Source organism: Myotis lucifugus, unplaced genomic scaffold (genome assembly GCF_000147115.1).
Source record: "Myotis lucifugus unplaced genomic scaffold, Myoluc2.0 scaffold_43, whole genome shotgun sequence".
NCBI lineage: Eukaryota > Metazoa > Chordata > Mammalia > Chiroptera > Vespertilionidae > Myotis > Myotis lucifugus.
The window spans coordinates 5,214,662-5,242,401 of record NW_005871091.1 but is presented as its reverse complement, the minus strand read 5'-3'; the positions used below and the strand labels follow the sequence as shown (position 1 = coordinate 5,242,401).

At 42.7% G+C, this 27,740-nt stretch overlaps 1 protein-coding gene and 1 pseudogene across 4 annotated transcripts in view; one reads left to right on the top strand and one right to left on the bottom strand.

Moving 5' to 3' along the window:
• Window positions 1–22,999, top strand: part of SLC44A1 (solute carrier family 44 member 1) — a 107,706-nt gene extending 84,707 nt beyond the window's left edge. For 3 of the 4 annotated variants that reach the window (XR_002829068.1, XR_002829069.1, XR_002829067.1), the window contains 4 exons: window positions 2,967–2,978; window positions 3,238–3,490; window positions 3,599–3,734; window positions 22,779–22,999. Coding sequence is in view for 1 of the 4 variants with exons in the window: in XM_014455218.2 (XP_014310704.1) it covers window positions 22,779–22,793 (15 nt within the window). In the remaining 3 variants the exon portion in view is untranslated. The remainder of the gene's footprint in view (window positions 1–2,966; window positions 2,979–3,237; window positions 3,491–3,598; window positions 3,735–22,778) is intronic. The other variant, XM_014455218.2, reaches the window with a different exon arrangement.
• Window positions 10,490–11,383, bottom strand: LOC102428050 (annotated as a pseudogene).
• Window positions 23,000–27,740: the final 4,741 nt, after the last annotated feature.

The window sequence follows — 27,740 nt, the reverse complement described above, 5'->3', positions numbered from 1 at the left end:
TTTCTTCCTTTCTTTCTTTCTTCCTTCCTTCCTTCCTTCCTTCCTTCCTTCCTTCCTTCCTTCCTTCCTTCCTTCCTTCCTTCCTTCCTTCCTTCCTTCCTGTCTTTCTTTCTTCCTTTTTTTCTTCCAACTTCCTGATATGATTCTTTAACTGAATTGGTTACCTCATCCTTATTCAGATCTACTGCTATTAGTGCTTATAAAGTTACATTTTAAGCATAAATAAAACAGAAAGGCCATTTTCATTTATTCCAAAGATATTTACCAAGTCCTGTGTTGGCTAAAGATACAGATATGGGAGACCCAGTCTTTGCCTTCCAATACCCCACAGTCTGTTTAGGAGGCAAAGGGGTAAGTAGATGATTGTAATATAATGTGCCAGCTGCTCTATCAGTTAACTCAGGAGCAGCCTGAAGACCACCTGCAGGTGGGAGGGGCAGGGACACAGATGTGGTAAAATGCAGAAGCCTTTGGGAACAGCATGTGTCTGAATCTGTCCTAGAGACATGAAATTGGAGAAGCCAACAGGGATCAGATCTTGAGGGTCTGTAGCCATACTAAGGGACTTGCTTTTATGCTGAAGAAAATGGGAACTCACTGAAGAATTTTAGGGGAAAACAATTTCTATGACAGCAGTGGGGGGAACTTTCTCAACCTGATAGAGGATGTTTATAAAAAACCCACAGCCTTCATCATACTCAATGGCAAGCTTTCCCCCTAAGAGCAGTAACAAGACAAGCAATGCCTACTCTTGTCATTCCTAGTCAACCCTGTACCAAAGGTTCTAGCCAGGGCAATCGGGTAAGAAAAAGAAATGAAAGGCACCCAAATTAGAAAGGAAGAAGTAAAATTATCTTTCTTCTCAGATGGCATTACCTTATATATTAAAAAATCACACAAAGGATTAGACTTAAAGGAATTAACCGTTGTTGTGGGATTACAAGATCAACACAGGGAAATCAGTTTTATTTCTATGCGCCATGAGCACCTTTTCATGATTCTTCTCTGAAGCAACTACTACCATGGTTTTTGCCTAACAGTGATTTTCTAATACCATCCTTCCTTCTACGTTTAGTAATTGGTCTTCTATTGTAAGGAGGACTTTTCCCTTCTCTCCCACTTATTTACTTATTCCTTGAACTATGGATTATTTTTTTCTGCTTTCATCATTATTTTTTATGCCCAAGTTGTCTCAGATTTGGCCAATAGGAGCCCATTCGTGCTGGCTCCTGTGTACTTTTGACCCATCTCCATGGTTCTTTGAGTGCTTTCTCGTTCACTGACACAAACCAGATGTACCAGGGTCATCTCAGGCTTCTCTGTCTTCAAGGAACCCTGGTTCCTTTTCATGGAAATTGGTATTTAGAAATTAAGATCTGGGCACTGGATGGACTCATAGTGTAGCTATTACTGAAAATATAGAAAACTGGCTTTCTACCTACTGCCACTTTGGAATGCTATTTTTGTTGTTTAATTGAAAAGACAGTATAAAAATATTTTTTAAAAATACACCCCTTGCCCACATCTTGTGCCAAATCTGTTTTTATCTGAACTTTCCTTCAGTTCTGTGTTGGAATGAAATTATATATATATGTATATACATACACACACACACACACACACACACACACACACACAACCATATGTCAGCTACTTATGTCTTTTTTTTCTTTTTTTTACTTATGTTAAATCCTAAATATGTCTTTGTGCTGCTACAAAGAAAAGCTCAATCCCTCTCCTCTCAAATGGCCACCCATCGTTCCACTGAACGGCTGTGCCCAGCACACTGATGTGGGCATGTAGTGGCTCTTAGGTTTTAGCTGTTAAGAGATAGCCCTGAAAATCTAGCATCTCTGTTTTTGCTTCAGTTGATTTGTTCCTTTGGATAAATCCCCAGGAGTCAGCAAAGATTTTTTAAAAAAGAATAACAGTTGATTTTCCTCCCTGTGTTTTGTACCTTTAATCTCTCACATTTCTTTCTCCTTCACGGACGCCTGAAGCTCTCACGGTGGGTTGGCAGTTCACTGGCCATCGTTAGAGTAATAAAGCAAGGAGCACCCACCAGGAGCCAGACTCTGAGCGACATGGTGTATAGATGTGTCTTGTGCATGCATGTGCAGCTGTGTTTCACCCGTCACAACAAATGTACAAAGTAGGTCTTATCTGAGGAAAGTGAGAGACCAAGAGGTTGAATTGGTCCAGTGGCAAATGGCAGATCCAGAACCCACCCTGAATTCTTTCTTGCTCTGAAGCCCTTGATCTTTCCCACACCTCCGCACTGCACTGCCATGGTGTTTGCTGGGCTGCCACACTTGGTCCCCCCATTCAGGCCAGACCTCCCATTTTTCTCAGCATAGCCTGGTGCTGGGACCTGACCCTGTTTATCCACATTACAAAGGACAAGGCTCTTAGGAGCTAAGCAGACATGAGAAGAAATATGAGTGGAATAGTCACTAATTAAAGGACCAAGCCTCAGGCTTGCTAATTAATTTCACCCCAAGGGAGGACTGCAGTCGAAGAGGCAGGCTCCAGATGTGAGTAACAAAAACATCCCAAAATAACAGTTGCCAAAATAAGACGGAGGTTTATGTCTCTCACACATTGCCCAAAGGCAGTGCATTACAGTGATTCATTAGGAGCATGAGCTCCCATCCCAGCACATCTGCATCCCTCCGAGCTGTACGCCTTGGGCTCCAGCCTCTCCAGGCCTCTTTCCCCACACGTGTGATAGAGTCATAGTGCCCAACCTCAGAGTGTATTTTTTGTGATGATTAATTATATTATTACATATAAATCACCTAATGCAATGCCTGGCACATAATAAGTGCTCAGTAAATATTAACCCATTATTGTTGGTCTTTTGCCTTAGTCTTGGACAGTTGAATATTTTTACCATTGATACGGATTTTTAAAAAATAAAAATTGTGGCCAAGACTAAAGTTGTCTCTCAATATCCTTTCTCTCAGTCTCTGATGATCAGCCCCCTGATTTTTTTTTTTTTTTTTTTTTTTTTTTTTTTTTTTTTAATATATTTTATTGATTTTTTACAGAGAGGAAGGGAGAGAGATAGAGAGTTAGAAACATCGATGAGAGAGAAACACCGATCAGCTGCCTCCTGCACATCTCCCACTGGGGATGTGCCCGCAACCCAGGTACATGCCCTTGACCGGAATCGAACCTGAGACCTTTCGGTCCGCAGGCCGACGCTCTATCCACTGAGCCAAACCGGTTTCGGCAAGCCCCCTGATTTTTAAATGGACATCCACTCATCCTGAACAAAGACTACATTTCTCAGCCCCCTTGCAGTGGGATGTGAGTGGAAATGACATGTAACTACCAGAATGTGTCTTTAAAGGGAAGAGCCATTGTCCCTTTCTTCTTCCTTGCTGGCTGGAATTCAGATGTGATGGGTAGAGGACCAGTAGCCATCCTGGACAACAAGGTGACCTTGAGATTTGAAGACATGCATGATGGAGCAACAATATAGAAGGTACCTGGGTCCTAGGCACCTTGTTAACTCTGGGCTGAGACCCTTCAGACTTCTTGAAACCAAAACTCTGTCTTATGTAGCAACTGCTTTTTTTTTTTTTCATTACAGCTGAACATAATCCTAACTGCTACCAAAGATATATTTTCAGGTGACTTGGAGCTAAAAAAGCTAGCCGTCCATAGTTCATTGGGTAACAGTGAAAGCTTGGAAGCAATGGACTAAATCCGACAGCATGGAGTTTAAGGTAAAGTGCTTCCCTGGATCTATCAAGCCAGCCTTCAGTGGCCAGATGAGCTTCCGATGGCCTGGGGTCTTCTGCTGGGTGTCTTATAAAGGAAATGGCAGAGTGGTGCCCGTCCCAGGGTAGGCATTCAATGATGTGTGTCAGCCAAGTACCCAGCTAAAATGACTACATTCCCATAATCTTCTTCTTCTTTTTAAATATATCTTTCTTGATTTCAGAGAGGAAAGGGAGAGGGAGAAAGAGATAGAAACATCAATGATAAGAGAGAATCACGATCAGCTGTGCCCAGCACGCCCCACACTGGGGAACGAGCCTGCAACCCAGGTATGTGCCCTGACCAGGAATCGAACCGTGACCTCCTGGTTCATAGGTCAACGCTCAACCACGGAGCCACTTCAGCTGGGCTTCCGATACTTCTTGAAGGCTGAGGTGGCCCTCTGATGTAGTTCTGTCAGCAAGATGTTAGCTGACATATCATGGGGAGTTCCAAAAAGGTTTTTCTTCTAGATAGAGGTGCTGCCCATCCTCCTGGTTTTCCCCTTCTCCGGCCTGTCTGGAATACAGATGTGATGCCCGGAGGGGCAGCAGTCATCTTATAAACAGGAACAAAAACCACACGCATATGATAGTAGAACAGAAAGATGGAAGAAGCCTGGTTCCTGGAAGCCCTCCCTGCACAGCTTCTCTCACTTGAGCTTGCTGTCTTCTAGGTTTCTTCTTCTATAAGAAGAATTTGTCCCTCTCTGTGTAGGGCACTGTGACAGGTTTCTTGTCAATGAAGCTGAGATGCATTCCTAACCCAGGGACGAGGCTAAGTTCCAGAGGGGAAAGACTTTCTTGTGAAGCCACAGCCTTTTCCTGCTTAGCAGACAGGAGGTGCAGAAGAACTTCCTAAAAACTGGACCAAGCCCTAGCCAGGGGTCCTCAAACTTATTAAACAGGGGGCCAGTTCACTGTCCCTCAGACCGTTGGAGAGCCGGACTATAGTTTAAAAATAAACTATGAACAAATTCCTATGCACACTGCACATATCTTATTTTGAAGTAAAAAAACAAAACAGTAACAAATACAATATTTGTATTTGCATGTGGCCCGCGGGCCATAGTTTGAGAACCCCTAGCCGGTTTGGCTCAGTAGATAGAGTATGGGCCTGCGGACTGATGGGTCCTGGGTTTGATTCTGGTCAGGGCACATGTCCGGGGTTGTGGGCTCGATTCCCAGTAGGGGGCATGTAGGAGGCAGCCGATCAATGATTCTCTTTCATCATTGATGTTTCTATCTCCCTCTTCCTTCCTCTCTGAAATCAATAAAAAATATATATTTTTTTTTAAATAAAATTATTGGACCAGTCCCTAGATGCACCGAGCTCCGGGGGAAGGAGGAATCCCCTGACCCCCGAGGAATGCACGCAGAGGGCTGTGGGGCACTTCGCAGCTGGGATGTTGTAAAGCATCGTTGTGTGTGGAGTCAAAGGTTAGAGTCAATGACCTTTAAACTTCATTCTAGAACAAAAACTTTTCTAATGGTCAGACATTTAAAAAAAAAGAGGTGAACTAAGTTTGTGTCACTGGTCAGCGGTAGTCTGGAGTGGAATACGCTATTTTCATTGCAGTTTCTAAGAAAGCCCTCAGCCATATCATGGCAATATTGAGTTTCTGATGGAATTTCAGTTTATGTTTTGTTTGTAGTAATGTAATTTATCCCCTGTTTTCTACGACTAGGATTTTTATTTATCTTGAATTTATAAAGTTAACATGGCAGGGAAACTTAATACTCAAATACTAATGGATTTATTATTTTGTCTATGTTTTAAAGCCATGATTTATTATTTTTTGTCTGTGTTTTTGAAACTGATTCTCGGGAACACAATTGCTTTCCAGCTATCTGAGGGGAATGTTTACATCCTATAAGCTAACCATTGGGGATCAGTTTATTGGCAGAATTTCTGTAAACGTGTGAGTGTTCTTTATGGGGAAGTGGGGCTCTTTGCCTCTCACGGTGGAAGCCAGGTTCTCTGATGGAGTGAATGTAAGGAAGGATAGGTTGAGTGCTTACCTCTAGGTTGATCCCTTGATGGTGCTCTCACGCCTGAGACAGATAGGAGGATGAGCTGCACATCTTTGCAAAGATACCCAATGGACTGGCAAGCTGTAAGGGCTCAATAGGTGTTTGGTGAATGAAGGAACAAATGAGTCCCTTTGCAGCCTGACTGTCTCCCAGATGATATTGTACAGTCCGTGTGGGTGCAAATCAGTGTTTCTCAGAGTGCATCACGATGGGAGGATAAGAAGGTGGTGCTTATAATGAAAATTACTCAGGGCTTATCCAGACCTACTGACTCAGACTATCTCAGGAATCTGCATTTGAACTCCCCTGACCCCAAAAAGGTGATTCTCCTGTATAGTAAACTTAGAGGACTACAGCGTGCATGCTGGCTGTTCTAGCTGAAGCTTCCACAGAGGGACGGGACCTTTGGAGGCAGCCGAAATCCAGCTGGAGCAGGATTTGGGGTGACCATCCTTGAGAGGGCAGCCCTAGCAAACTTGCTTATCTCTGACGACACCTACTGGTGGAGAATAACAATGAGCAAATAACCCCTCAACCTACAAAGGTGTTTTTTTCTTATGGAGCCTATGGTATTGAGGGTGTTGCATTTTAGTGTGAATTCTAACAGTGATGATTTCTATACCTAATGCCCCAGGAATCTGGGGGGCACCTGCTTTGATATCTGTATTCTCTTTTCACTTGCTGCAGGTAGAATCAATACATACTTGAAGAATATTGTCCTTCAGTTATTTTACATGTTTCTTAGAATGCATGGTCCTATTTCACACTCAGTTTGCAATATTACCAACTTTTAGATGACCTCTGAAAGGGGAGAATCTGTCTATTATTTGAAGGGAGCATGCCTTGTCTCCCCCGTTGATAGTGGGAGTGGGGTTCTGGGGGTGCCGCTGGAATAAGCATTTCTGGAGGTTCCCACAGGAGGATGAGATATAGTAGAAAGATTTATGTTTGTGGAATTACACCTCTGGGTTTCCAAAGTCCCACTTCCCTTAGTCCAGTCATAGAAGAAATATAGCTGGGGTTTCAGTAGAGCTAAAACCAGAGCCATGTCCAGAGTTTCCTTTCCATGTTGTAGCTGGGTCCAGTTCAGCATCATGCTAGCTGCAATCCATTAGTCTATTGCATGTTGGATCCACATGACCGTGGGCCATACGGACAAATGCAAGAGAACCAAGAGAGAGCCAAACATCCCAGGTGTGATTGACAGGCAAATAGCTTCCCTATGTCACCCCAACTTTACTGGGTGTGCATCTGTTTTCCCTACTGGGTTCCTCCCCACAGTGTTTTGCAGAGAATATGCATGTAATGTCTGGCCTTCCCTTCGCTCCCTTCCTGTTATTAATAACTAGTTAATTACAACAGTATCATCTCCATTCCCTTCTGCTTGGTCTTCAGCCACACTCTGCATGTCCTTACACGCTTGGCATGGTCTAGGGGGAAAAGCATGGGATTTGGAGCAATTGGTTCCTTTTGATGGGCTTGTATTTGAATCTTGTCTCCCACCCTCTCCCATTATGTTGGAAATCACTTAACTTTTCCTCTTTCTTTGCCTGGCAAAAGGAGCTAATAATACCATCTCTTGAGGACTAAGTGAAAAAAATATGTTAAAATGCCTGACACCAGTGCCCGATACAGACAAGTCCTTCATAAATGTTAGGTCCTTTCCCTTCTTCTATTCTCCTTCCATCGATAGGAGAGTGAGTCATCAAAATCCCAGGAAGCACGCAGCCTTCAGACTGCAGCAGCGTTAAGTGGTCATTAGTGCATGCTGTTCTGGGCTGTTCTGTGGGGTTTACCTCTTAAGCAGGCTAATTCCGTAAGCTATCTTTTCTTAGCTTACAGATTTTTCTGTCCCAATCGCTCTGTAAAGATTTTGAGCTCTATCAAGTATGGCGTCTGATGGTCATTAACAAGCCACCCACCTTCCTTCCCCACTTGCTGTTCTGAGAGGAATCCAGTTCTGTTAATATTTGCTCATCACTGGACATGGCCCACATCCCTGGATCCCAAAGCCAGATGCCCCTGAGCTGTGGGCAGGGCTGCCCCATCAGCACAGATAAGCAACTTGTGTCTGACTGGCCTGGCCCCAAATCAGGCAATGTCTCTTAGCCACTGGTGCCGAATGCTGAATTTCTTATCAGTAATAATTAAAGGGTAATATGCTAATTAGACCAGACATCCTTCTGTCGGAAGCCCGGGTCCCGGTTGCTGGAGGGAAACCAGTGCTGGCAGCAGGAGGAAGGAAGGCCTATTCTTGCTCAAATTTTTGTGCATCGGGCCTCTAGTTGGCAGATATTAAACTAAAAGACCATAGTATCTTGCTCATCAGTCAAAAGTCTAAAGGGCATTACTCTCAAAAGTTTGGTTCAGAGTTAATCTTTGACTTAAAGGGAACACAGAATATGTATGATGGGATAGTCCCCACTCATCCCCTCTTAGTACCCTGGAAATGCTGGGATGTTGGCAAACTGCGACTGAACAACGTTTGGCAGTGAGCGTGACAATAAAAACAGAGCCAGCTAACAAAAGATTGAAAAACCACACACAAAAAAGCTGAAAAACTGTAGTGTTGGCACAGAGATATGTGACAGGAAGCACGCTGGCTTGCACAGCTTCGGTACTTCCGAGGAGCACTAACATAAGTGCCTGTCTAACGGGGTGGCTGCAAGACAAAGCTGGAGGCTGATATGGGGAGATAACAATGAAGCTGAAACATTACCCTGCTTTCCTTGTACTTTTACTTTTAAAGGATGTTCAAAATCATTTCTTAATGTTTAATACGCTCAAAGGGCAGGAAAGAAGTGGTACCTTCATTGTCATTGTACAAAGGGGGTATTTTTCAGGAAATACACAAGTCGGGAGGAAACACCTTGGGACCATGTCCCATTCTGGGATTTAGAAGGTTTGAACATCCTCTATTCCAGGAAGCTTCTTGTTTGCTCTGGATCTCCTAACTTGCAGGGACAGCCAACTGCTAATTAGTGGAAATGAATTCAGTCACTCTTCCCTTCTAGCCAGTTCAGAAGTGCTCCGAGGAGGCAGTGTGTTTCCACGCTGTCTGCTCTGAGGGTTAGAGAGCAGAGTCCACTCCGAGTCCACAGAGCTCTCTGCTCTGTCTCCTGGACCGGCGGGTGCCTGTGCCGGCCCACAGCCCTTCAGTCTTTTCATCACAGGTCTCTTTCGTCTGCCATTATTCAGGACAAACGCCGCCATCTCCAGAGCCCTTCCCATCCAGGATTCCCTGATTGGGGTGGAATGCACCCTGTTGCCTGCCGCATCCTGATGTTCTGGCGCAAACAAAGGGGAGAGACTAAATGCCCCGTTTTATTTCTTGTTAGATTCCTAGGAAGAGGGAGAACGTTAAAGCACTTGATTAAATAAAAGTCCTGGTCATCTGTGACTTTTATTGCTTACGAAACGTTGGCCTCCTATTGAGAATCAAAAATTAAAATGATCACATTTTTAATTTTTGTTGGAGACGTGCATGGTGAGGTCTGAGGGGGTGTTAGAAACACTCTTTCCTTTCCCTGGGAAAAACATATCCCTTTTCATACGTCTCTTTCTTTTCTTCCAAAGTAAGGACGCCTGCAGTGTACCGGAAGGCTGTGCTGGTTATAGTCGGGGTTGTGCTTGTTTGGCGAGGGTGGCCTAGATCCATCAGCTGGTGTGTTGATCCTGCTGAGCAAAGAACTGCAAGAGCCCATTCAGAAAGACACAGACACATGCCTGATTTTGGCAAATAAAAAGGGGCCAGCCAATGTTGAATAAACTGACAAATATCTCAAGTTCCAAAGGTTTGACCACATCATATCTTTTTAAAAAGCAGATGTTTAAGCCTTTTAGAAATAATTTGACTTGAACTTATTTTTCATCCCAAAACAATACCTGGCAGTGGTTCCTCTGGCTTTCAGAGAGGTGGTCTGGGAAATAAAATGCATTAATATTTTGTGAATCAGGGGTGTGAGGATGGTATACATTGCTCCGTTTACTCAACGCTTACGTAAGCGTGAAGGCCACTGAACTGTGGGCTTTATGTGATTTCTCTCTTTCACTCTTTATAAGAATCATGAGACATAGGATTGTTGCTCCCTTTTAAAGAGGAGAACACAGTGACTCAGAGAACTCAGGAAACTATTAGAGGGCAGAGGGCATCTAGCAAGTTACTTAGGGAAGCGTTTGACCCACAGTCATTAACAAAGCTCTGGAGTCCAGTGCTTCACGTAATAGCCCATGTTCAGAGACGAGAGCAACAATACCAGAAACTAAGTCTTGCATTAGGTTCACAATACTCCAGGAATCTTTATTTCCTCGGCACACAGGCGCACTGTCACTGTTTTCTGTTGGGGTCCAGCCCCAGCAGGTCCAGGGGTTCCCAAAGGTGTGGACAGAGTCAGCAAAGAAGGAATGACACAGAGGCAGCGTTCAGTTGATCAGCATAGCGAGGGTCTTCCTTTATTCTCCTGTTACATCCGTATTTATACCATTTTAAAAAAATATATTTTATTGATTTCTTACAGAGAGGAAGGGAGAGGGATAGAGAGTTAGAAACATGGATGAGAGAGAAACATGGATCAGCTGCTTCCTGCACACTCCCTACTGGGGATGTGCCGGCAACCAAGGTACATGTCCTTGACCGGAATCGAACCTGGGACCTTTCAGTCCGCAGGCCGACGCTCTATCCACTGAGCCAAGCCGGCTAGGGCCGTCACCAATTATCTTATGTACGAGATCGAGATCTGCTATGACGGGGAGAATAGCGTGGTGATCCTCTGCTTCTCCTTGGAGAGTAACTGCGACTCCTGCTGTTGCTTCTGCTACGGCTTCTGCTACGACTACGGCTTCGAGATCGAGATCTTCCATAACCTGGACTTCTGGGCCCATCAGCTTTCACGCGGATGTAGGCAGTTTCTCCCTCATGAGATCTAAACTTAGTGTTATCCAGTTTTCGAACTGCATAGGTCATATCTTCTTTCCGTACAAACTCCACGACACCAGTGCCATCTCGGGAAACATCAGCATAACAGACATCACCTGCTTCACGCATGTGATCCTTCAAATCCTGCCAGCTTCCACTTGGAGGCAGTCCAGAGACAACCACTCTGTTCTCAGGTCGCCTGGATGGGGGGCCATAGCGGCCTCGGGGTGCTCCACCACCTCCACCCCAGCCGCGGCCCCTTCGAGGAAACTCGACCCGCAGACGGTATCCATCGTAATCGTAGCCATGGCGACCATACACCGCGTCTTCCGCGTCTTGTGGGTCCTCAAACTCAACGAAGGCGAAGGGTGGTCCCCTGCGGTGATTCTTGAGATCGATGTCGCGGATAGCGCCGTATTTGTAGAACACGTCCTCAATGTCCTTGGTTCGAATGTCTGGAGGTAAGTTACCCACGTAGATGCGACAATCGTTGTTCCCTGCCCGGTCACGAATCACACCACCTCCGGACATGGCTACTACCAAAAGCCCGAAAAGCCTAGCGCACGGGAGAGCGAACCTGCAGTGACACCTTGGCTCCTGCGGCCCCTCTAAAATGGAAATAGAAAGTGCACTCTGTATTTATACCAGTTGATTTTAATCCTATCCATTCTATTCCAAAGGTTAGGGCGTTTGTTATCTCCAGTCCAAGGTCACTACTCTATTGTTCTGTTAAGCTACAAGGAAGTAATTGAAGGAGATTATCCTAAGTAAAGATTATGTAGCTTAAGCATGATTGTTTGTAGTTAAAGTGATTAACTACCCGCCTGGCACTTAGTTAAGGGGTTTTACTGATTCCCTTCCTTAGTCCTGTTAATCCCTAACTCCGGGGGAAAATCCCCACCTGGGGAAACAACCTTTCCTGGAGAGGTGACCTTGGTTAAAACACATAGCGCTAAGAAGGGGAGCAAACATATTAAGAACAGTATGCCATATACGCCAGGTCCCTTGAAACATAATGCTGTGCAGATGTTTCTTCCCTGCAGCCACTGTGTCAAGCAGCAAGGATGGACCGCTTCCAGCAAATTCCCCCTTTTCTATTTTTTAAATGATAGCGCGTGTAAATCAGCGGCCACCTCTTGTATTGGGTTGTGTAAGACTCAGAAGACCTGTTTGTGACTTTGCCAACAGATCAGTCTGAGGCTTAACCCTATATCGGCTCCCCACAGTTTTCCAGCCTCGTGTAGGGCCTACTAGTAAGTCTTCAGGAACTAGCAGTCAATGGTGTTGTGCACGCTGACATCTTCATTAAGTGACAGCTGTTGGGTTGGACTCTCCTATCTGAGTTACAACAATAAGGAAGCCCACCAGTGCCTGGCTTCACTCAAAATCAGAGTCAAATCTAGAAACGTAGGTGCTCAAGCTACGTAGTGTGACATCTACCCTCAGATCAACAGGGTGGGGGCTGGCCCTAGTGTACACAAAGGGGCCTCATGCTGGGAACTCCCGCCCCTGCCCTGGGGTCCCCTGCTCCACCTTCTCTATCAGCTGCCCTGAGACAGACCCCAGGCCTGGGCAGTCCTGCCTCGTGACCTGGAGAGGTAATGCAGCCATGGTCTAAGAGGGTAAAATTGGCATAAAATCTCACTGTAAAATCACACCCTCAAAGTTATAGTTCCTTGGGGGCAAAGCCTGGCCTCAAAGTCCTATCTGTGGTCTGCACAAAGGTCAATTTTTTTTCTTCCCAATTCTCAGAGTGGCATCACCAACCTAAATGAAAAAGGGATATTAATGTATTTGGCCTGATACAAAGTGAAAGTGTGTGGGTAGTGTATCCAAGTCCTCCAATTCGAATTCCCAAGTCTTCCAGAGGTCCTCCTTCTCTCCAGTCATTTCCCAGCCCTCAGCAAGAAACAGAGCTAGCGTTATCTCCTGCCCAGTGTAGGACATAGGACATAGCAGATCCTTGATGAAAGTTTTGTTACTGAATGGACAAAGGAAAAGTAGGAGGGAGGAAAGAAAAGAAAAAGAGGGAGGGAGACCTAGAAATTCGGTTGCAAAATCTACCCCAATTGTGAGGAAACAGCTAGCTCTTTGGAAAGTTATTTGGCAACGTGATTAAAAAATCTAAAGAATGTGCACATCCGTTAAACCAGCAATTCTGTATTTAGAAATTAAGGATGTGTGAAAAAATTCTGCTGTAAATCAGAGTATTGTTCTAATTGTAAAATATTGCAGTCAACATGAATGTCCAACAATAGGGAGTAAGGTCAATAAATTATGGTACATCAACACCCATGCTTCCCCTGGCCTTCCCCATGTCATAAATCGCACCAATGTTGAACCGGTTGCTCAAGCTAGAGATGTAGTGTCCTTTACATAGTTCCCTCCCTCCCTTTCCACCTATCATCCCAAGTCCTATCATTTTCCAAAATATAAAGGGAGTCATCTTATAGATGTATTAACTTAAACAGACAATAGATGGCATCGAGTCTAAAAGCCAATGTATAAAGAAGAATGGAATATTTTCAAGAGTTTTACTCACCACTGATACAGAAGAAATGCATCGTTTAAGTAGCCAGGTAAGTGGGTGAAGTTAATTTAACTGAAAGCCATAGAGAAAGGAAGAATTAGAAAACAATGATGTAGGGTTGTACACATAAGACATGTATATAGCAGTATACTTTATGGACGATGTAAGAGATCTTTCTAAATTAATTTAACTAAATGTAGTCAGTACCACCTTAATAACCTCAGCATCAGGGTCCTCACTCTTGCCCTTCTCCCTCTGGACCCTTTACAAAGGGCAAGGAGTCCCTGGGGCTAAGAGCCTGTGCCTACCCAAGGTCCACCTCCTTTCTCCAAGACCACACTGCAGAATCCCAGGACCCTGGAACTCCCTTCTCCAATAAGGTCTGCACAGGGCTTTTCTCCAGGCCCTTTCTCCTTAGGGTGGATCCTGGCTGTGGCACGGGTTGTGGCCTGGGGCTTGAACCCGTGGGCTGAAGTGTCCACAGGTGAGCGTGAGAGAGAACTCCAGCTCACCGTGTGGGTTGGAGCAGAAGATGGAAGAGGATGAAAGCAGGACCTTCCATTCGTCTTCTTGCTTCAGACCCACAAATGTTAGCAGCCATCCTGGATGCAATGTTTACTGCCAATTCTCTGAACTAGCCAATTCCCTCACTCCATCCTATCTCATATCCAACTATAATTACCGCTACACTACTCCAACCCCCCATCATCTCTCATCTGAATTGTTGCTGTACTTCCCTATCTAGTCTCCCATCTTACACCCCTGCCTTCCAATCCCTTCTCCTGCACAGAACAGGCAGAGTGAGCTCTCTAAAATATAAATGAGATCATGCGACGGCCACAGACTGAAAATGCCGTGCACACTACTTGCCATGGCATAGAAGCCCTCCAGCTTCATCTGCCCCAGCCTCACTAAGTGTGAGCCTCTCTGACCATCTTTCAGTTTCTAGGAATGTTTCCACCTCAGGGCCTTCACACATGCTGCTCCTTCTTCCTAGAATGTTCTCCCGTGTTCACATGCCAGATTCTTCATCCTTCAAGTCCAAACTTTCTCTTTTCTCTCAGACAGACCTTCTGCAACCACCTTGTACACCCTATTACCTTCTGGCTAGTATCCTGTTCTTTTCCTTCATGGCATTTCATTACAAAACATTTTTCCTTCATGGCATTTCATTTCATTTCATTACAAAACAGGCTTCTCTCTTTACTTATCCTGTTTATTTGCTTAATTCCCCATCAAATTGTAAGCACTGTGTTTAATAATGTATATACTAGAACTTAATACTTCACAGTATGTGTGCAATTAATATAACTATATAAGGGGATGCCACTTAGTCAATAAAAACAATGTTTTCTATGGGTGTTACTGGCACAGAAAACTTGCACATGACAATTTTAAATAAAAAGAAAGGTTACATAGTAATATAATCCCATTTTTGTTTTAAAAATTGTGAATGCATACTACATATATGTTTACAAATCTATTACACATAGTATATGTGTGTGTTTAAAAAAAGCTGGGTTGGGAAATTGTTAATGTGGTTTATTTTATCAATTTTGCTTTTCTTTGTATTATCTTCGTAATAAGCACATATTTTAATGTTTATAACTCAATAAATGCACCCATATCTACCTGTACAGAACCATCACAGTGAATGATACATTACTGGGCAGCCATCTAGATGTCCTGTAGGATCGGCAGTTGAGCCAGGGTGTGGCACTTCCTTCAATAAAATGTTAGGCACCCATTAAAAATCATTGTGAAGCCCTAACTGGTTTGGCTCAGTGGATAGAGTGTCGGCCTGCGGACTCAGGGGTCTCAGGTTCGATTCTGGTTGGGGCATGTGCCTTGGTTGCAGGCGCATCCCCGGTGGGGGTGTGCAGGAGGCGGCTGATCGGTGTTTCTCTCTCATCGATGTTTCTAACTCTCTGTCCCTCTCCCTTCCTTTCTGTAAAAAATCAATAAAATATATTTTAAAAAATTTTTAAAAATTCATTGTGAAGAATGTCACTGTGTGGAAAATGCTAATTACATAACATTAACTTAGAAATTAAAAGGAGAATATTTGTATAATTCAGCATGTCTATATAAATTACTTTAAAATAAAATCTCAAAATCCCTGGGATATGTAATACATCACTAATTCCACAAGGTGGCAATATCATAGCTATTAAGCAGTATTGGACAAATTTTTCTGGGGTGCATTGCATTGTTCCTAACGTTATTTTTGCTTAACTATATTTTAATCTTAGTTATATTTTGATCTTTGATTTACAATAACATTTGCATTCCTTTTAAGTCCAGGGAATATAAAATATTTTATGGGTGTGTTGTTTTTTTTTTTAAAGTATAAGTAATTCCTCTGACTGGAGAATGTGAAGGTCTCCACCCATTCATTTTTGCTTCCTGAATGTTTTGCATTTTCAAAAATTGTAATCAAATAGTATTAATTGTTATTTCTTGAAAAACTTTTATTATAGGTCTTTGTGCTGGGTCTTTATATACATTACCTTATTTACTCTGCAGAGTAGATGTTATTCTTCCCATTTTACAGATGAGAAAACAGAAGCTAAGGGAAGATTGGTAATTCACCCAAACTCAATTATTTTTTGCCAGAGCCTGAATTCAAGCCTAGTCTTTGTAAAGAAACTGTTAAATGGATAAATAAAAAATAAACAAATAAATAAAATGACTATACAGAAATAAGTGAGAGAGAGAGAGAGAGAGAGAGAGAGAGAGAGTACAGTATTCATCTATCTATCTACTGTCTATCTAATTCAGGTCATATTAAAAAGAAAAGGTTATAGTAAATAAGATAGATGTTAAATAATTCCTATCTTCTTTTTTCTCTTAAATAACGTATGAGAATTTCCCCCATGTTATTAAAAATTCCTTGGAAACAGAAAAGGTTATAGTAAATATAACCTATATGTTGTTGTATAATGATAGTGAGACCCATATTGAAATAGATTTATAATAGTCTTTCATTTGAATGTACTATATTTTATTCAGTCTTTATCCTATTTTTGAATATAGCAATTTTCTTCAAGATTAGGGGATTATTAATGATCATCACTGTATATAAATAAATCTTTGTCTATATCTCTGTCCATTATTAAGGATACATTATAGAATTTAAATGACTTATGAGACCCCAAAAATAAAGTATCAAATTTTCATTTTAAAATTTGTAAAACATTTTTCCAGAGAAAAACTATGCTGCATTTCTCTAACTGAAATAACTAATTTATGATTTTTGCATTTTTCCTGCTAGATTTATATATTTATATATCTATATTTATATAATATGTATCCAGATATATACCTATTTTCACAGAGTTGATAATAAGACATATACACTCAGAAACTTTCATATCTTGTCCTTGTCAATTAACATTATATAACACTAGAGGCCCGGTGCACAAAAATGTGTGCACTCGGAGAGGGAGGGGTCCCTTAGCCTGGCCTGTGCCCTCTCGCAGTCTGGGACCCCTCGGGGAATGACCACCTGCTGGCTTAGGCCCGCTCCCCGGGGGATTGGGCCTAAGCTGGCAATCAGACATCCATCTGGCAGCCCGGGAGCCCTCGGGGGATGTCCACTTGCTAGCAGGGAGCAGGCCTAAGCTGCAGTCGGACATCCTTAGCATTGCTGAGGAGGCGGGAGAGGCTCCCACCACCACTGCTGTACTGGCAGCCATCAGCCTGGCTTGTGGCTGAGCAGAGCTCCCCCTGTGGGAGCGTACTGACCACCAGGGGGCAGCTCCTGCATTGAGCATCTGCCCCCTGGTGGTCAGTGTGTGTCATAGTGACCAGTCATTCCCAGTCTTTCTGCTGTTAGGGTCAGTTTGCATATTACCCTTTTATTATATAGGATAGAGGCCTGGTGCGTGGGTGGGGGCCGGCTGGTTTGCCCTTCAGGGTGGGGGTCCCCACTGGGGTGCCACTGGGGTGCCTGGCCAGCCTGCGTGAGGGGCTGATAGCTGTTTTCAGGCTGGTCAAGCCCCCCCACCCCCCCGCAGTGGGGACCCTCACCCCATGGAGGTTTGGCCAGCCTGGGTGAGGGGCTGATGGCTGTTTTCAGGTTGGCCAAACCTCCCCGGCGATGGAAGCTCCCAGCCTTTCCTTTTTTTCTTTTCTTTTTTTCTGGGATTTATTTACCTTCTATAATTGAAACTTTGTAACCGGGAGTGGAGCTCAGAGCTGGCTAGGGCTTGGCTTCCTCTATCACCAGGGGCAACCCAAGGCTCCAGCTCCGTGGCCATGGCCTGCTGAAAGCAGGTATCTGGGGTTTATTTACCTTCTATAATTGAAACTTTGTTGCTTTGAGTGTAGCTTAGAGCAGGCCGCGGCAGGCGGGGAACTTTGGCTTCCTCCATCACTGGAGCAAGCAAGCCTCCTGCTCGCTGCAGCTCCATGGCTGCCGGCCGCCATCTTGGTTGGCGGTTAATTTGCTTATCTCACTGATTAGCCAATGGGAGGTATGGTCAATTACCATGTTTGTCTATTATTAGGTAAGATTATATATAATATATAGTAGGCATGTTTCATATCATTAAATATTCTTCAAAAACATGATTTTTAATAGTGGATTTATATTCTCTTATATTAATTAAAATTTTAGATTATTTATAATATTTTTGTTATTGTAGAGAGATATTTGTCACACTGTGGCTTATTTCCTTAAAATAGACTTTGGAAATGGTATTACCAGAGCAAAAAGTAAATATATGAAGGTTGATACATATTGCCAATTTGATCTTTAGAAATGTTCTACCAATTTCCATTTGCACTAAAGTCTATGAATATCCCCATTTTCCCACACCGGGCAGATACTCATGACATCATTCTCATTCACTTTTGATAGCCCTAAAAGCTAAAGATAACAATCCCTTGTTTTCACTTTTATTTTTTTATTAGTGAATTAAATATTTTGCAATAATTTATCAGCACTATATATTTTCTCTTCTCTAAATTCTCTATTCAGGTCCTTTGCCAATTTTGCTATTGAAATATTGCTGCTTTTCTTACTGTTGGATAAAAGATTTTTATATATTAGGGATATTAAAACCTTTTTAGTCACATTATGTCAAATACCTCTGTGAAATTTGTCTGTAAATTTTTTAGTGATATTTTATCTAGAGATGAATTAAATTTTATGATAAACAAATTGATAATCTATTTTGTGTTCTTTTTGCCCCCTTTTTGTTCAAAAGTCTTTCCTTAACCTCCTAAATCAATAGAATACCTATATTTTCTTCTGTTCCCCACCCCCCTCCCAATATTTTTCTTTTTAAAATTGAGGTATAATTTATGTTCTACTTTAATGGTTTATTTCTTTCATTTTTCATATTTATTAATAGCTGGAAATAATTTTGTTAAATAATGCATAATGAGACCCATATTGAATATTTAACACTGACCCATGCATCTTACCTGTCACCTGGTGTGGGTAGGAGATTGACATCCTCCTCTGAGACAGGAGGATCATCGAAAGAAATGCATCTGAAAAGAGGGTGGGAATCTGATCAATTGCAAGAGTCTCCTTAGAGACAAATTGACAAATAAGGCCCAAATTCCAGTCCAAGTGTGGCTTCAAGAATTTGAAGCCTAACCTGGTCGGCATGGCTCAGTGGTTGAGAGTCGACCTATGAACCAGGAGGTCATGGTTCAATTCCCCGTCAGGGCACACGCCTGGATTGCGAGCTTGATCCCCAGTGTGGGGCATACAGGAGGCAGTTGATCAATGATTCTCTCTCATTGTTGATGTTTCTATCTCTCTCTCCCTCTCCCTTCCTCTCTGAAATCAATAAAAATATCTTTTTTTAGAAAAAGAATTTGAAGCCTAGGAAATTTTAGGAGGACAGAACCCCATACATCCATTTTAGCATCCTTAAATTAATCTGGTAAATATTTATTGAGTCCCTGCTCTATACTGTGCACAATACAGCAGCTTTGATTTGAGGACTTTTTTTTTCTGGCATAAACTGTTTGCAAAGTTACCAAAAACAACAAGCTGATTATATGAAAATTACCATTTTTATAGGTGAAAACAGTTGAATGGGGAGTTTAGTTTTCGAAGAGTAGATTTGTAACCCTTCTCTTTGTCAATAATTAGCTAGTAGGCCAACTTCCTATTCAGACCATATCCTGTTAAAGGTAATAAAACTTTATCATATGTGCATAACAGAATGTTTGTCTTTCTGTTTCACTTTGTTGGGGGAAGAGGGGGTCTGTAGGAGTGCATAAAACTTATCCAAAATTATTTCCAATAATTGATAAGCAATGTGTAAAGAAGTGGGTGAAGACAGTGATTTTCTGGGCCTGGTAGCTTTAGGAACCAAAGCTTTGTTACAATATATATGGTTGACCAGAACAACCCAAGATGGCTCTCTCTCTTCCCCTCTACTGGTCCCAGGGATAGCACGGTATCATTTGTGTTGTGCCTGGTAATGTTAAACCTTGATGACAGCTGAAACAAGAACCATAACCCTATCAATCTGGATGGTATTACATGGATATGTACATGTATAAAAAATTCATTAGCCATTCTTTAGCTAATGAAAATGCATTCATGAGCCAAAAATTAATTCATTAGCTTCAGATTTGGGCACTTTAAGTATATTTAAAGAATAAAGTTCTGCCCTAGCCAATTTGGCTCAGTGGATAGAGCGTCAGCCTGAGGACTGAAGGGTCCAGGGTTTAATTGCGGTCAAAGAATGAAGGTACCTTGGGATCAAGCTTCCAATGTACCTCAGTTGCAGGATCGATCCCTAGCCCTAGTTGGCCAGTGCAGGGAGGCAACCAATCTATTTGTTTGCCTCACACAGATGTTTCTCTCTCTCTACCCCCTTCCCTTCTCCCTTAACACTTTTTCTAAAAATCCATGGGAAAATATCCTCAGGTGAGGATTAACAAAAAATAAAAATAAATGAATTTCTCCAGACACCACCATCTATTCTGAGGAGAGTGTTTTAAAAACAAAACAAAATTTAATTGAGGACATTGGATACCTAACTGGCCATGAATTGGGCAGCATCTCATGTAGCAACTGGAAGGGCGCTCCAAGGAGTTGTATAAAATGGAAGGTTTTTACAGGAAGAAGAGTGGGAGGAGAGAGCTATTAACAAAAGAAAAGAAAGGATTATTTGGGGCCTGGATATCTTTTTGGGGGTAAAGGGGTAAGAGAACAGGAAGGGTTTTTGTTATGCAGGTTGCTTCTTCTTTCTATTTGGGGGGAAGAAAATGGAGACTATATACTTTACTTACATTTGGCTTTTAAAATAATATTTTAAATTTTTATAATAGGAGGAAATCTAAATGTACTGTGTTCTTCTGGATGGGGGCCTGGAACAGAAGACGGCATCAGGGAAAATTAATGAAATCTGAATAAAGTATGGAGTTTAGTGAATAACTATGTCATTGTGGGTTCATTGGTTGTGACAATGCGCCATAGTGATGAAAGAGGTTAACAATAGGGAAACTAGGTGTGGGGTACATGGGACCTCTCTGTATTATTTTTGCAACTTTTCTGTAAACCTAAAACTATTCTAAAATTTAAAGGTTCATTTATATTTTTAAAAATTGGAGGAAAGAACGTTTATTTCAATCTCAGACAAATCACAATTTTGGCATAAGTCTAGTGTACAGGCCAAATGACCATACTAAGCATCAACTGCTATCAGATGTCAGCCTAATCCCAGGTTCTGTTCTTTTCAGTGACAGGAAGAAAAAATCATGAAAGTTGAAACAGTGTGTCAAAATATGTAAAATCACAAAACATGAAATGGATTAGACAGGAAAGGTTTTTTTAAAAATATTTTTTAAAATATACTTTTATTGATTTCAAAGGGGAAAGGAGAGGGAGAAAGAGAAACATCAATGATGAGAGAATCATTGATTGGCTGCCTCTTGCACGCCCCACACTGGGGTTCGATCCCACAACCTGGGCATGTGCCTTGACCAGGAATCAAACTATGATCTCCTGGTTCATAGGTCGACGTTCAACCACTGAGCCATGCCGGCTGGCCGGGCAGGCAAGTTTAGATAAGCTGTTGTGGAAAATGAGAAGCCTTCATTTAACTTCTTGAGTGAGAAACTGATGTAGTGAGAGCAACAATTTAGAGATTAATTCTATAAGCAGTTTGCAAAATGGATTGACGTTGGGGAGAAACTGAGGCAGGGGATCAGCAAAAAGTCAATAACCGACATGTGAAACAAAAGTCTCAATTCTAAAACCCTAAACTGAAACTTACCGCAAAGGTTTCAAGCCATGTTATTCTTCGTGCCTGGTTTAGGCATCTGGGGGCAAGCAAGGCCTATTGTGGAGATGGGCGTGTCAGGCGATCTTGGCCCAACTCCACTCGGTATTTGAATCATAGAACCACTTTAGGTGCCCTGGTTCCAAGGCCCAGCTCTCTGGGGTCTTGTCAGGACTGTTTCTTGTCACTTGTGCTTGTCCTGCAGCGGCCCTGTGCTTGTTTGATAGTCAAACTTGGGGGAAAAAAGGCTGCTTCTTTACTTTTAACCCATCCTAATGAGTTTTTAAAAACTTATTTGGAAATGATTTCAAACTTACAAAAAAGCTGCAAGAATAAGAATACTACACAGAACAGCCACTTGTTACACCTAATGGTAAACATTTCTTTCTCTCTCTCTTTCTGTATATATATGACTGTGTGTATATACTGTATATGACACATATATGACTATATATGAATGTATGTAGATCTAATATTTTTGAACTATTTGAGGATAATTGGTAGAGCATGGTCCTTTAGTACTAACGACATCATTGTGTAGTCCTTAAAAATTTTTAAGGACTAAAAATCTTTTTATAAACATCAGTGCATTTACTCAGTCACTGTTTCTTGAATTGAACTGATCTATGGAAATACCCATTATTCTGGCCACACTCCTAACTGAGTCATAGGAGTGAAAAATCCAAAGTTTCATTTGAATTGCAGGTTTGGGTCTTTGAAAGTATACCATAGAACCAGGTAGTTCATATTAGTTTTGAACTTTATTCATTATGTGTTTGACTCAGTGTTCAGCTATTCTAAAAAACATCTTTGTCAAAGAATAATCATATACCAAATAATGGCAAACACTAATCTAGCATTCATAACTATGTGTCAGGCAGTGTTCTAAGCACTTTATATTAATTCATGCACTTAATCCTCACAAAAACCATAGAGGAATATACCACGATTACCTTCATTTTAAACATGGGGAAATGCAGGCACAGAAGGTAACTATCTTGCCCACAAATAAATAGCTGATAAAGGGGTAAAATCAGGATTTGAACCTATGCTCTCAGATTCTCTCTCTCTCTCTCTCTCTCTCTCTCTCTCTCTCTCTCTCGTGTGTGTGTGTGTGTGTGTGTGTGTGTGTGTGTGTGTGTGTAGCCTTCTTACATTTCACAGTCTCTTCTCTAAAGATGATCCCATGCTATTTTTTGTTATCGATTGCTTCTCATTGTGTCGTGTTCCCTTAGGAGAGAAGCATTCATTTCCTCGATGTGTTTATTTTCCAGCTGAAGAAAAGGTGACTGGTCCCATGAGCCGGGAAGAATGAACTCAGAGGAGGCTGTTTATACAAGGTTCTCCCACTCACCAGCTGTTGGGAGTATGTGGATGAAGGGCAGGATCTTATTACTTCAGTGGAAGCAATGGAAGCCGGCGACCATGTTCCCAAGCCACAAACAGCCAAGTGGATTTGGCACAGTGGGGCTGCCTCATAAATAATTAATCAGAAGCCTTTGATACAAATCTGTCTTGCAGTAGCCTTCAAATTCAGTGTTGCCTCCTTCTCTAGCCTTGGGTATATTAAAGAGATCCCCTCTGCGTCTCACTCTAGTGCCAGTACTGGCCTGAAGGCTGGATCCACAGGGGAATTCTCTTCATTCAGTCTGTGCCTCCCCTGTTTGCATGCCATTTATAGGGCCAATGTGGGTTAGTAACTATTTATTGAGCGCCTGTTCCGTGCCAATTATTAGGCTGAGTGCTTTACAAACATCTAATCCTTCCAAAAGCTCTGTAAAGCTGCACCTACTGCCTCCATTTTGCCCCCGAGCAAATGGAGGCTCAGAGAGGTTGTGTGCTATGTCTAAGATCACACAGTTGGCAGTGTCAGGGCTCAAATCTAGGTCGAAATTCAAAGCCCCTCCACTTTAACACGCTGCTTGGCCCATCACTGTTCCAGAGACAATGAGCCCATCATATTATCACTGGTCTTCCTCTCATAAGTGGAGGTGAGGACAGCGGTATAGGGGAAGTGTCTGAGAGAGAGGATTGGATTAAGGAGGCTTTAGAGCAGCGGTTCTCAACCTGTGGGTCTTGACCCCTTTGGGGGTCGAACGACCCTTTCACAGGGGTCGCCTAAGACCATCGGAAAACACATATATAATTACGTATTGTTTTTGTGATTAATCACTATGCTTTAATTATGTTCAATTTGTAACAATGAAATTGGGGGTCACCACAACATGAGAAACTGTATTAAAGGGTTAGGAAGGTTGAGAACCACTGCTTTAGAGGCATCGAAGAATCACGGAATTATTTTCTGAGGAAAATAACACAATGTTCTTTTAGGTCAGAGATTGATTAACTATGACCTGTGAGTCAATTCCAGCCCCAAACGTAAATAATGTTTTATGGACACACAGCCACACCCAGTCTTGTATGTATTGTCTATGACTGCTTTTTCTCTGTGATGGCAGAGTTGCATAGTTGTGTCAGAGACCATATGGCCTGCAAAGCCTAAAAATACTGACTATATGGGCCTTTCTGGAAACAGTTAGCTGACCCTGTTTTACATGACTTAGGAAGGAAGCCAACAGTTTTCATTAAGATCAATGTATTATTTTTTTCCCCATTTGACTGAAAAACTACTTAAAGATTTATAATGCTAATATAATCACTGTATTCTAATGGTGGTGGGTGGTGGAGTGGGGTGTGAGGAAAGGGGGAATCTAACCAGGGAAGGTTAAGGGACCGGGAGTAGAAGGGAGAGGTCTGGACCTCTGTGTCCCCAGCCAACTCCTCACCCCAGGCTCATCCCACTCATTCTTTCTTTTCCTCCTGCCAAATCAAGTTTCTTAAAATAACTCTTTGCTCATAAACTTGTAAGTGCCTTCCCACTTACCACATGCTCAAATCCCAAACCCAACCTGGAATTTAGAGACCTTAACAATCTTGACTCCTACTCATCTCAATCTCCACCCCCACTTTATCCTTTTCTTTTTATCATAAAGTCATGCCAAATTTGAGTTTATATTTCAAAGCCGATGTGCTTGTTCTTGATTCTTTTTTATGTAAGCAGAAAAGTAAACATGTAATATTTGTAGGTGGTGTATGTGACCATAGGAAACCAGGCCAAGCTTTTGTGTATGATGCCATTTCACCTATGGTAAAAGTCATAGACAAAGGAAAAATGTATGAATGTATTACTTACTTTTCTGCCGCACACATGGTCCAATTGTATTTAGGAAAACAAATGCTAAGGTTTTATTTTTTAATTGTAATATCGTCAGCTATCTCCCACATTGCTATGTATTTTTCATAAAGATAATTTTTCGTGGTTGTGGAGTATTTCATCTTTCATATGTTCCAAAGTTTTCCTAATACTTCCCTGGCGTTTGGGCATTGAAGGTTGCTATTTCCATTCATTTCTTCTCCATTCCCTGGAGTTGTTCTCACTATTTCCCACCTTTGCTCAGGGTCCCATCTTCCCTTCTCATCTGCTGAAGTCCTACCCTTGTTGCCTAAGTCCTGTCACCACCTTCCCTCTGGGGAAAAGTTCAGATTGACCTTCAGAATGAGGGATGGATTTCAAGACACTTGCTCCCCTAGGAAGCGCTGACATAGCACCATCTGAACCTGACAGCAGTCATTGCAGTACCGAAGGGCTCGAAGACACCATTGTTTCCTGGTGCTGCACTCAGGAGAACGATTTACTTTAGAAAATAATAAAAATAACGGACACATGTCAGGTATTATTCCAAGCACTTTACATACATTGTCATTATCCTCATGACAACGCTTTCAAGTGGGTACCGTTAATACTTTCATTTTACAAATAAGAAAACAGGTACAGAGAGACCGCAGTGACACAACTGTAAGCGGTATTTGAATTCAGACAGTCTGGAATCAGAGCCTGGGTGCTTAGCGAGTGAAATAGAAGTGCAGTCAGTTCACTAGGGCCCTGTATCTCCCTAGTCTCAATCACCCAGTCTCAATCCAGCCCATACCATTTACAGAGAATGTGCAGAGGGAGAGGGGCTGCTGAGGAATGATCCCACTAGGAACGCTGAGCCTGCCCCTCTGTGTTGGAGCGGGGCTAGCAGCCAGCATCCTTGCACAATGAGGAGATCATCAGGGTGACAAATTTGCTTTGTCTTGGTCATTCTCTGACCCAGGGCATTTCCAGAGCCAAGGCAGGATGTGATGGGAAAAGCTGCGTCTTTCAGACCTTGCTCATCTCAGTGTCTCCAATGCCAGCATAAAGCAGGCCACCTTATATGGAGAATGTATTGTGACATGTAACACAACAATGGCTACAGTTTTTAGTGAACAGTCCTTCTCAGGCCCTCTCCCAGGAAGAATGGGGCCTCTTGCAATGGCTCATATGCCAGTGGGGTTGGGCAGAAGAGAGAGTTCATTCCAGAGTCGAGTACAATTACAAAGCTGAGTCAGAAAGGGAATGAATGGTTATTGGACTCTAGTTTGCAGAATGATAGAACCTCAAGGCTCAGAAAGATGTTAAAGATCCCCGTTGCCAGGTACCTTCCAGTGCCTGATTCCCCTAGGACAGCTCTGCCAAGCAGATGTCCAGCCCCTGCTTGGATACCTCCACCAATGGGGCCCTCACCACCAACCAAAATCCAGTTCTCTATGGCTCTGTTAGAGAGGGGAAATCTATCTTCCTGTAGCTTCCATCAATTGGGACTAATTCTACCTGTGGGACGCTAGAGAACAAGTCAGTTCCCTTTTCCGCACAGCAGCCCTGGAGAGATTGGGGGTAAATGACCACGTCCTCCCGGAGTGTTTCCTCTCCAGGCTACAGACTCACAGGTGCTTGAATTGTGCCTCTTCTCACATGGTTTCCAGACCCTATGTCAAGCCTGTGTGCACTGACTGCTTCCAACTTTGCTTAGAGTTCTCCAAGTATGGAGCTAGACCACCCCACAGAGCTCCAGCTCACATCAGAGCAAAGCCATCCTTTCCTGAATATGAGAACGTTAATATCTGTTGTGAGTTCCTAGGAACAGAAATTAGTTCTGAGTTCCAAGGGGTTCCAGGGCTTTTCAGGGAGTTTTTTAGTCAGAAGGGGGCAGGGGAAAAAGGAATTAGTTAGGCTTCTATGGTTGGGAAGAGAAAGTGGCTATATATTTTTGAATGCTGATTACATACCAGATACTGTGTTAAACACAAAACATGGATTATCTCGTTTAATCCACTCAGCACCTCTTGTAGGTGGTACTGTTATGACACCTATTAAACAGCTGAAGAAGCGGAGGCTTGGAGAAGCTCAGGGTTTTCCCAGTCTAGGGGGTGCATGCTGACTCAGGCCAGATATTAACAGGGAGCGACAGGTGCAGATTTGGGGCTTCAACAAAGAGCAGCACCAGGGCAGTGACTGTGCTTCAGGAAAGCCAGGTGTAAGAGTGCAAAGGGGGTCAGGGAGTGGGGTGAGCATAGGACTTCTAAGACCCTGAAGATGGGAAGGGAGAAAGCATGGCCGAGTGGCACAGAAGGATGGGTGTGCCGGGGAGTAATAATAACAGCTACCATGTGCTGAGTATGAAACCAGGCGTTTTGCATATGTAAACTCTTGTAAGCCTCACAGCAGCCCTAGCTGGGAATTACTATTATGGTGACAGATGAGGAAATTGAGGCTGATCAAAATTAAATGGCGCGCTGAAGGCTACACAGCTGGGAAACAGCAGTGTCAGGATTGGAATTCCGACCGCTGACTCAGGCTCATGGTCCTATACTGACTCCCAAAGGGGAAGACTGTTGGCAACATCTAAGGGAAGGAATTTCTTTCTCAAGAGATGGGGGAATCCCAGGGCAATGTTTGGGGAGTGAGGACAGGGAACCTGGTTCTGGATGAGATGGTTTTGCCAGACTCTCTACATCTGCAGTGCCAACCCTGAGGCTATCCTAACTCACCTCAGAATCCGACAGTGAAGAGGTGAAAGGTCATCTGTTTTTATGCCTCGTAGTTCCTTTTTGAAAAATTTAAACAATGTGCTTTCTCTTAGTTTAACAGTTCTCAAACCGGAGGACTTGTTAAAACAGATTGTTACCCCACTCCTAGAGTTTCTCATTTAGTCCGTCTGACGATGAAGCCTGAGGATTTGTACTTCGAACAGAGCTACCAGATGGTGCTGATGCAACTGGTTGTAGGATTACATTGGAGAACAATGACTTCGGTCTATTAGTAAAGCTACTTGTGAGATTTTTCTAAACTGACTTGGCCGTGAAAAGGTTAA